The sequence below is a fragment of the Cydia strobilella genome, chromosome 18, assembly GCF_947568885.1.
Source record: "Cydia strobilella chromosome 18, ilCydStro3.1, whole genome shotgun sequence".
NCBI lineage: Eukaryota > Metazoa > Arthropoda > Insecta > Lepidoptera > Tortricidae > Cydia > Cydia strobilella.
The window spans coordinates 12,958,032-12,969,148 of record NC_086058.1 but is presented as its reverse complement, the minus strand read 5'-3'; the positions used below and the strand labels follow the sequence as shown (position 1 = coordinate 12,969,148).

General features: G+C 38.9%; 2 protein-coding genes across 2 annotated transcripts; one reads left to right on the top strand and one right to left on the bottom strand.

Annotated features, from left to right (window-relative positions):
* Positions 1–6,556: 6,556 nt before the first annotated feature.
* On the bottom strand, positions 6,557–8,638 carry LOC134749569 (uncharacterized). Its single transcript, XM_063684566.1, has 2 exons — positions 8,483–8,638; positions 6,557–8,080 (listed from the first exon to the last, which is right to left on the bottom strand). The coding sequence occupies exons 1-2, from the start codon at positions 8,488–8,490 to the stop codon at positions 7,231–7,233; spliced, it is 858 nt and encodes a 285-aa protein (XP_063540636.1). The 5' UTR covers positions 8,491–8,638; the 3' UTR covers positions 6,557–7,230.
* Positions 8,639–8,993: 355 nt separating this feature from the next.
* LOC134749273 (BTB and MATH domain-containing protein 42-like) lies at positions 8,994–10,833 on the top strand. The gene is made up of 2 exons (XM_063684167.1): positions 8,994–9,299; positions 9,900–10,833. The coding sequence occupies exons 1-2, from the start codon at positions 9,277–9,279 to the stop codon at positions 10,768–10,770; spliced, it is 894 nt and encodes a 297-aa protein (XP_063540237.1). The 5' UTR covers positions 8,994–9,276; the 3' UTR covers positions 10,771–10,833.
* The last annotated feature ends 284 nt before the right edge of the window (positions 10,834–11,117 follow it).

Genomic DNA, 11,117 nt, shown 5'->3' with positions numbered 1-11,117 from the left:
GCTGGCTACCCGTGGGTCTAGGACCGGTTCATCGGGTAGAAAAACGGAGCCGAAGTGAGACGCGAACGCACCGGCGGCTTCAGGGCCTGAGTACTCTACATCCCCATGCGTCACTTTCGGTTCCACACCTCCCTTGCAACGTAAGGAATTTACATGGGACCAGAATTGAGCCGGGTTATGAGATAATTGCTTAGACACGTTTTCCATATAATTATTTTGTGCTTTAATAATGTCAGTTTTTATTTTTGTACGAAGCCGACTAAAGCGCTCATAAAAAAATATATTTCCCGACTTTTTCCATTGTCGATGGAGATGGGCTTTTAGCTCTATGCCACAAATGATTGCTCTCGTATAAAAGACTGGATAGGTACGACTACGCGAGTGCTTTCGTATTTTCTTTGGAATGCAGCGGGTGAAAGCGTTATACAGGGTGTCATTTAAAAACTGGACAGCATCATCAGAACGACCAATACTGTATATTTGCTCCCAATCTGTATCCCTAATTTCGCAATATAATTGGTAAAAGTCCCCCTTTGAGAAATTCCAGTCGTTTTGTTCCCCTATGTTGGATGGCTCCATTATAACCCTACTTGATACGAGCATATAACGGGCTTGTATTATGATAGGCGGATGGTGCCCGTCGATTTTAGATAGCACTTCATGCGAGTCAGCGGGCCGCACACACACCGCTCCGCTCAACTCCTGGCTCGCTAACACTACATCCAATATTCTTCCATTTACATTAGTCACTGTGTTGTACTGGGTTACATTACAAACATTAGTAAAGCAATGAAAATACCTTTCTACATTTGCACTAGCACTGTAGAGATTTAAGTCTCCTAGAACCATAATCTTCGTACTGCCATGAATCAAACACACTCTTTCCACAGCGTCAAACCATTGAAAATATACTTCATCATTAGATCTAGGTGGTATGTATACTACACAAACATAAATATACTGTCCGGAGACTGAGAATCTCGCCCAGAGGTCTTCACCCTGTGCAGTTTCGTAGGATGTCAACCTCTCTAGACACAAGGGCGCACGTGCGATCAGTAGGACCCCGCCGCCTCCACGTCCACTGCGGTCCCTCCGAAGCATGTTCCACTCTGCACCCGCGCCGCACACTTCTGCGTCGTATATAGAGTCGTCGAGGTTAGACTCTGTAACTGCCACTAAGTTTAAATCGTCAGAAGCAATGAGATTATTTCGCCACGATTGCAGCTTGGTTTTCAGCCATCGCACGTTCTGGTAATATATATTCAGGGAAAAAGATTTAGGCGCTCGCTTTGTACCCCGCTTTCTGAGTTTGTTGCGGCTTCCGAAATAACCAAGCCTTGACTCGAGCATTATCGGGCCAACACTCTGCTGACAAACATTTTTCGTAAAGCTCCAAAGGAACACCAATTTTATAAGACTTATAGTCGCCTTTTGGTTTCAGTTCGTCGACAGTGAACGTTTTATCCGGCCCCAGTGTTTGCAGATAACCTCGTATTTCATCAGCCCCGGATAACATGTTCCATAGGTGAATGAATTTGCGGCGTTCGACGGCTCTCAGCGATGTCACATCGGGGCCCGCAGTACCCCGTACCGAGGCAGGACGGCGTTTCTTGCGCTGCACTTCCCATTCCTCAGGCGACTCTCCATCTCCAGCGGCAGTTAGGTCGAGGGTCGCTTCGTTGTTGTATGAGAGTGTCGTGTTACCGTCAGGGACCGCCGGCTCGACCGAAACTCCGCCCACCGCCTCGCTCGACGCTTCGCTTACCGCCTGAACCTCTGAGACCTCTGAGACCGGCTCCGCATTTGCTGAAGTCGTTGCAATCGGCGCCGCTGACTTTCCCCTACCACGTTGTCGGCTATTTTTCCTCCTTGGCTGCGACCTTGGTTTATTATCATGCACAGGCGTGGACTCAGTTTTAAGATGGCAAGGGCACGTAGAGGCCAACTCCAAATTCATCAGTCTTTCGTTGACCGCCTCGAATTTTGTCGTACAATTTTCAAGAGCTGTCTGATAATGTGCTATTGTGGAAACAGCGTTAGTTAGTTGTTCCGTTAACTGACCTATTTGATCACGCAACAGTTGCAATTCGGTCGACATCTGCGCTACGTCGCCCCTGTCGTCTGATGACTGTACTGAGAATGAAGCATCACTTTTGTTCCTCATCATCACGTTTTTCATAGTGGTGGGCGTACCTACGGGGGTCTCACAATTGCGCCCTACCTGCTTATACGTGATGCAGCACTCTGGGCAGACCCAGTTGTCCCTCTCCTCGAGCACTATGGTTTTACCGGTACATCCGTGATGAAACAGTTTGCGACACCTTTCTATCCTACACTGCACGTATTCCTCGCCGACCTTGAACTCTCCATGGCACGCCTGACATATCAACTCACCACTATCAGCCCTGCTCATAATGAACTTATCGTTGGCGGCCATACCTGCTAGCATTATACGGCAGAGTGTATCGCGCAACTTATAGTTACTATGACTTGTAAATTTATTTATTAACAGGGAAGCCAGCGGCCGTCGTAGCACCTGCGTAGCAATAGGTCGTAGCCGACGCGCGCGAACGTGCAAAGCGTAGCAAAATGTCGTAGTCTATGCGCGCGGTCTCGATGACGTCACCGTACCTTACCGTCCCCAGTTTCGCCGCTTGTAGCTCAACTATCTTGGTCCCGCGGTGAGTGCAGTCGCCTCCTGATTCGCCGACCTCGGTTCGATCCTCGGCAGCGCCAGTGCGAATTCTTGTCGTCCTCTTCTAAGACCGCCTACTGGGTGGAGTCCACTGGTAAAAGCTCCTCAAGAGTGACAAGGAATCGTAAGCAACCAATCACAATTTAAATAGCGATTTAAAAATCAACACGCTCAAAGCAACAATATACGCGTCCACTCGCGACGAGCGCGGGACGGCAGGTTATACGTATTATAAAATGACCATTGCAATTGCCTTCCATTTAATATTAAAAAAATAAGCACAATAATAGTTTTTTGTACTCATTAACTAAAACCTCACCTAACTTTAATAGCATCAAAGATAGATATAACTCCGTAATAGATGGATACAGTCTAAGGAAAAAACGTGCCTCGAAAATCAAGAAAATTTGATTCTCGTTCAGAGGGTGCTACTAGTTTTGGCCTACAGTCGTATAGATGGCGTTGACGGTTTCGTTTGTTATTTAACAATTTTAACGCATATCAGTGAAAGAACATGGGTCAAAATCATAAAAATAATTAATGCAAATAAAAAAATCATTTATCCATATTTAAATACATTTTATCGTATTTTTATAAATATTTATTTTTAGTTTTAAAGTGTGTCGACAGATGGCAGTGAATTTACTGGGGTTACAAAATTTACTATGACAGTACCGCTCTAGTATAAGTTACTCTATGATAGCATACATACAGATGCAAAGCTCATCCTCACTTCTTAGATACATGGCACACCAAGAACGTGCAGAATGTGGAATGAGTTGCCTCCTGAGGTATTTTCTTTGCGCTACGACATGGGATTCTTCAAGAAGCGGGTATTTAGGGTTCTCAAGGGTCGGCAATGTTTAAGTGGCTCCTGTGATGTTGCTTATGTCCATGGGCGACGTTGACTGCTTCCCATCAGGCGGCTCGTTTGCTGATTATCACATTAAAAAAATGTAGTGCATAATAATTTTCTTTCGGATTCGTACGAACGTGTTTTTCTATTTCAGTACTGAGGTTGACTGAAGTAGCATGACAAAATACGAACGTTAGATAATACGAAGGAAAACAATTATGCACTACATCTGTACCTCCTTTTTTCTATCGAGATTGAAAATCAATGGATACTTAATGTGATCATTATACCACACTTATGTGAACTAGTAACTACTCGCTTTGTTTTCAATTCCTAGCACCGAAAACTAATACCAAACATACATAAAGCCTAAAATATGATCATTGTCAAGAGGGCGCTGTTATTCTCATGTCTAGGGTGACAGTTCAGTATAGTATGAAAAAATTCGTTTCAGTGAAATTCCGCAACATGGCGCGTTCGACATATATCCCTGTTTCAAATGTTCATGCCAACTTGCCAAGTTCCTTATTTCGGCATGTCGATTTAAAATGAGAGCAAAAATTCGATTGTATATTGGAAACTATGTGGTTGGGACTCTTAACAAGAAAAGGGGGCGTTCAAATATTACGTAACGCGATTTTCGAAGATTTTTAACTTATGTAGACTTAATAGTTGAAATACAAGTGGTGTGCAAGAATCCCAAATATAATAAGAATTTGTTGTGTACAGAACAATGGTGTAAATGGAATTACATAGGACATACAACGGATAATGGATATTTTAACATACAGGTTTTGATTTTGATGAGTAAGGTGGATTCATTGATAAAAAAGCTTTACGAAGATGAAGAATTCACTGATTTCAAATTGAGCACTGACGAGGGAAGTGTAGCGGTGCACAGAGCTCACTTGGCAGCTAACGGTGATGTGTTCAAGGCAATGCTAAGCCGGGAATGGAAAGAGACAACTGAAGGCTGTGTACAGATAGAGGGAGTCACTCTTCAGACCCTCAAGGACCTCAAACAATACATGTACTTGGGCATCTTGCCAAACAATGGGCTGGGCCCACTCCTGTTAATTGCTAGATACTATCTAATTGAAAATCTTAAAGTGGAATGCCGCATGAAACTAGCACAAACAGTCACACCAGAAAATTTATATGATATCTTGGAATTCTCCGTTTTGAACAAAATGCCAGAGTTAACATTTGATATACTTGAGACAATGTCAAAATCTATAGTTCAAGACGCTCGAAAGAAAATTGTTTTTGTCAATAAGGCTTCTGATACTTCTGAATAAGCTGATGAAAAAACTGAGCAGGAACAAAATAATGATAAAAAGGAAGAATAATTTTATTGATTCAAGCCTGATTAAATTAGATATTCTATTAATTAATCATTGTGAATAAACAGAATACATCTTCTTCTTTTATATTTGTAGTTGTAGGGAATGTAGATTATGATATTGTTATGAAACTATTGTGCCAAGTAAGAGTTGGTCAAGGAATTTAATTTCCGACCCATTTCATACCTTGTCACAGTGACAATAGTATGAGGTCCCTAGCGACTTTCACATTGACTGTCACAAGGTATGAAATGGTATGGAAATTAAATTCTTTGACTGGTCAAGGCGGACAAGGCGGAAACAGTGGCTCAGCTCGAACAGTGGCTCAGTCGCCCAAATATTGCCTCTCTCATGTTTAAATTAGGATGAGTGAGCCACTGTACCAGGTCTTTTTCTACCGAGCCACTGTTCCCTCCTTGACCCTACACCAACGTGAGAGCAATAGTTTCTTGTTCTTTTTTTATTATTGTACCTACTTGTGTTTTTAGGCGCCTGGCAGAATTATTAACATTTTGTTTTTAAGCAGTTTAATATACGTATACATATTGTTCAAACAGTAACAATCTAACTCATAAGTTAAATAATATTTTTGATTCCGTAATTAAATGGCTCAGCGATCATAATCTACAACTAAACCTAAAAAAGACAAACTTAATTCAATTTCGACCCCATCAACGAACCCCATTAAATTCATCAGCAAATGACAAAACCTAAGAAGAGCGAGCATGTCAATGATACAAAAGAGGCAGTTCAGCAAATGACAAAACCTAAGAAGAGTGAGGATGTCAATGATACAAAAGAGGCAGTTCAGCAAATGACAAAACCTAAGAAGAGTGGGGATGTCAAGGATACAAAAGAGGCAGTCAATGAAGAGCCAGAGGCTTCTAATTAATTAATTCTCTGTAATAATTATTGTAGATTAAGATTGTAATCTATGGAATGGAACGATTGAGATCTGTTTATTTAGTGTGAAGCAGTTTTGGCAGGGCTTTTAAAAAAATAGGTTAAGTTGTGTTTTAAAACATTATCTAATTTTGGGGTATTACTATGTGTATCTTATAACTTAACATACTGAATCCTTTTAATTACTATATGTTAATTACTATTAATGTATGTTGTTAGACTTTTTTTCTTGATTTTTTTTAAATTTATTTTGTTGTTTCCTTATTTTTTATTACGTCGTGTTGAAACTACTGAGCCGATTTTTATAAATGAGGTGAATTGAGGTGTCATCTTTACGTTATGGGCTCAACCGGGCTAGTACATGATTGGCGCGAGAGTATGTCGCCGCGACATAGACTACCCGTCCCTCTTTAATTCATACAGTTAGTAAAAGGCGGTTAGTCTATCTCGCGGCGAGATATTTACTGTCGCGCCAATCATGTGCTCGGCCTACAGATGACAGAGGCTGTAGTTTTTTAAGGTCCACTGTAAGTAGGCCTAGCACAGGACGGGCGTGACAGTATCTCGCCCGCGAGATAGACTACCTGTCCCTCGCTACTCAATACAGTGAGAAAAGGACGGGTAGACTATGTCGCGGGCGAGATACCTACTGGCGCGCCCGCTCGTCCTGTGCTAGGCCTATTGTATACCTAAATAATACTAAGTTGAAAGATAATGCACCCTTTTGTAAAAAAATAAATAAAGTCATAGTATAAATGCAAACATTTGTTTTTATTTCTATAAAAAATAATTTTTAAACTATGTCAAGTAAGATTAATTAAAGCTAGGTAATAAAATACGATAAAGGTTAACTTACCTATTTGCGGCATTCCATGCCTAAAGAGTCGTTATGCTCCATTATGTGCATAAAGATCCTTCTTTAATGGAAAGCCGCATATAAATTTAAATGAGGTTAGAGAAAAATCATACATGTAATTGTGTCGTTTCGTATAAAAGTATAAAAAGACCTAATGGCAATTAATTGGTACTCACTTGACTTATACAAGGATTTTAGATCACCCCCGCACGGTTCCTTTTATACGGAATTACACAATGGATTAACAAGTCTATCTTAACCTCTGAACTTATTCTAATTTAATTATGATATGAAATCAACAAGTAAATCAACTAGAGAAGTTATTTGTAAATTAACAAGCCTATCTTAACCTCTGAACTTATGCTAATTTAATTATGGTATGTAATTAACTACAATGGAATAATCAGATAATAAAATAGTAAGATTATGATATTAATGATTATATTGATTTATAAAATCATCTTAAGTAGGTATATGAAATTATCATCATAACAAATATAAGAATGAATAAAAAGTAAGAACAGAAATAGTAAATGCCGTGATTTAAAAAAACTGTTTAGCCAGGGTGGAATTTTAATTAATTTCCACCGTTTTGCCCACTTGCTGGCTCCTTTTTCTTCATTTGATAAGCTCCATCTACAACATCATCAGGAGTGAGCTGCAGAATGGCTAAAGCCAACTCAGTTATTTTGTTATCAATAGCAAACTCCAGCAGTTCCTCCAGGTTGTCAGGCGTTGCTGTTCGGGCCAGCTTAGAAATGCATGCTGACTTGAGATTGTCAATCAGGTAGTACCTAGCGATCAGCAGCAGTTGACGCAGCCCATCATCAGGTAGGGTGCCCAAGTATATATACTGCTTCAGATACTTAAGGGTCTGCAGCGTTACTCCCTCTACCTGTATATTGCCTTCAGTGGTCTCCTTCCACTCATGGCCGAGCATCGTCTTGAACACTTCGCTGTGAGTTGCCAGGTGAACTCGGTGCACAGCCACACGGCCTTCGGCTGTGCTCAGATGAAAGTCAGTAAAGTCATCATCTTCATAAATATTCGGAGCGTTGAAACATTTCTCTTCAATCAGAGTAATATTGATTCGAAATGCGACCAAGTAATTATCAACCTGAGTCATAGTTGGCTTTACACCCATATCTTGCCAATCAACCCAATGTTCGCTGCACACCCATTGTTGGGTGTAGCCAAGGTCCTCACTTTTAACATCTACTTTGACAGTGGTGTCCTTTGCTGAAGCATGTTTTTTTATGGACAAAAATGTACTCAGGGTATCAGTAGAGGATACGAATTTAAATCGTACCTCAGCTAAGTCATCGATATTAAAGACCTCGCTTAACTTTTCAACAGACGTTGCATATTTATAAATTATAGAAAAGCTGAGTTTCAAGCTTTTGCCTCGTTGCTGTTTTTTCGCCACACTGAAAATGGAAGAAAAACAAAGTCACTAATTATTTTTGTCAGGGATAATTCAGCTGAAGTGCTTTTTATCAAACAAATTCAATCGTGTTTTGTTTGAAAATAATTCCGCCTTTGTTTAGAAGCTACAACACTTATTTTATCACATATAGGTGATGTAGGTGGCTATTAGGTACAATGTAAATGAGCATAAGCGATTCTTTGTTTCATTATTAGATTAAGTTTCTTAGAAATCCGCTTGTGCGCATTTAGTATCAAGTTGAGCGCCATAAAAGTACCTATCTGATTTACATGTACATAAATAGGTAATATTAGTTATTATTAGTTAATATGTAGGACATTCAGTAACGATTAAAGTACAGAAAATTTTAAATCCATAATTTAGAAAAAACATAATTACTTACATATTCATGGTCGAGTATTGTTTTTATTTACTTATGTTATTTTTACTTTCTTTTCTTATTAATCTGCCGCTTGTTTTCGATAAATAAGTTTAACCGTAAAATAATGCAGTCGGGCTCAAAGTGAGTTTACACGAACACAGACTGAAACGAATAAACAATTAGACGAAATGATGAAAAAATTCGGGACTTCCCCTATCAAGACATAGACACAGACACGACATAATGCTTGGAAACTGTAATAATCGTAACAGACTACCGCACCGCACCGCGACCTTGGTGCGGTGCGCGCACGTGTATCGATAGTGCATAAGGTACATTCGTTAAGGACGCAGCTATAAGTTAGAGCGAGAAACAGATATTTGGCAGCACCAAGGTCGCGGTCTGTAGTCTGTGACGGGCTATAACAGACGTGCGTACCGGACCGCAAACTCGGTTCGGTGACTTCGGTCAGCAACACAGACTACAAGTCAGCAAAGGCCCAGATCGCCCCATTCATGCCCCATTCGCCAAACTGTAATTCCCTACGTAGTGATTATATTGATATTGACTATTTGACTCTTTGAACGTCACCGTTCACCGTTATTGTGCTGTGCTTTACTTTTTACTTTGTAGAATTTAGTACCAATTTAAACCAAAATTGAGTTATTTCATGGGTTTTCTTAGTGCTACACATTTCTCAAGACTGCACAGGCTTTAAATAATAGACACTTCACGACTGGTTATTTTTGTGGTATCTTTACAACATAAATAAAATTAGGAATTTAAAAAACTGAACTCTATTAAAACCGCACAAAATGACTGAAGAGTGTATGCAATTGTAAGTTTATTTTGTCGTATTTTTTTAAATTATCCAACAAGAAAAATATACAATCATAAGAATATACAATGTACCTTCTTATTAAATTAAAATAATTCATTAGCAGGGAGAAAGACATGCTCTGGTAATGGTAAACCTATATCTCAGCGCTGGTCTGCCGAGGAGCCAATGGCCAGTAAATAATATATACTGGCTATTATTTTTTACTTGGATCAGTTAAATACAGCTAATAACCCTCTATCTATGTGAATATAGATAAGTTTTATGGTGGTTCATTACAGGGATCGGATACCCGTATTTTTTGTATGGTAACGAAACCGGTATGTTTTCGTTCTTTGTTAATTATTTCATTTCTAATTGGGCAATCTAATAATACGAAGTCGTTACCTAAACACACAACTGAGTCCTACATTTGGTGTATAAAACAATTCGAAATATATGGTTATACTTCATTAATTAAAAGTGTTGATATAAAAAAAAATTAAGCGTTTACAACACTTGGGTCTTATTAAAGTGTTTGTGGGGAAATAAATTCAGGCCAAACAATTTATAAAATATTTTGGATTATTATTATAATTACCTACATCATTTTAATTTCAGGGTTACCACTGAACTTCGAGGTACTTCATCTCTGATGCTCTCATTTTCAATTAACAGATTCAAGTTAAAATTTAATGAATCTATTAGGAGTCGGAATTTTAACATTCATAGCATTGGAGAAATATGTTTTTTTTTGAAACTAAGTACACACAACATCCATTATGAAATACTGACGAGAAAACACCCTTTAGCTAAGAACCTAATTGTACAATTGCATGTGGTTTGCGAGAATCCCAAATTTGACAGTAAATTATCGTGCACAGAAGAATGGTGTGAAAAGACATATATGGGTTGGGTAGGTACAGAAATTAAGCATCTCCACATACTTATTTATATCTCTGTGTTGAGTAGTGCACTTATAAATATGCAGCTTTATGAAGACGAAGAATTTACCGACTTCAAACTGAGTACTGATGTAGGCAGTTTGCCGGTGCACAAAGCTCATTTAGTTGCTAACAGTGATGTGTTCAAGATGATGCTAAGCCGGGAGTGGAAGGAGACATCTGAGGGCCGAGTACAGATAGAAGGAGTGTCTCTACAAACACTGAAGCATCTAAAGCAGTACATGTATTTGCGGACTCTACCTGATGAAGGGCTGCTTCCACTGTTGTTGATTGCTAGATACTACCTAATAGATAACCTTAAAGCAGAATGTCTTATGAAAATATCTCAAACTGTCACATCGGAAAATTTGTATGAGATCTTGGAATATTCATTTGTTCATAAAATACCGGAGTTAATGTTTAATGTACTTGAGACAATGCCAAAATATATTGTCAAAGATGCTCATGAAATAATGATGAAAAATCAAAAAAATAGTGGGCTTGATGCGAAAACGAAGACGGACAAAAATAATTGTAACAATGAATAATAGTTTTGGAAAATTTTATTGAATTGATTGTTCATATCACCTTTAAATTATACTTGGGTACTTACTTACCAAGAACCTTACATTCAAACTAGATGTAATAAAAAAAAAAAATCACTTTTTATTTCAGTCAAGCACCCTTATAAAACAAAGTGAAACAATAAGAATTATAAAATGTAAAATTACACAAATGTGTAAATGAATTGAGAATCAATAGGTACTTAATTAAGTTTTTTAAATTACAATTTAATACAAGATAAAATTACTTCCGGTTCGCATCCCTATGCAGAAACTGCCAAAGCAGGATGGAACTCTATGGAACTCTCCGCGCGAGCTCGGATTTATGCCTA

Coding starts and splice junctions, on each gene's coding strand:
- LOC134749273 (XM_063684167.1), top strand. CDS start 9,277: ATGACTGAAGAGTGTATGCAATT. Junction 9,300..9,899: donor ACTGAAGAGTGTATGCAATT/GTAAGTTTATTT, acceptor TTTTAATTTCAG/GGTTACCACTGAACTTCGAG.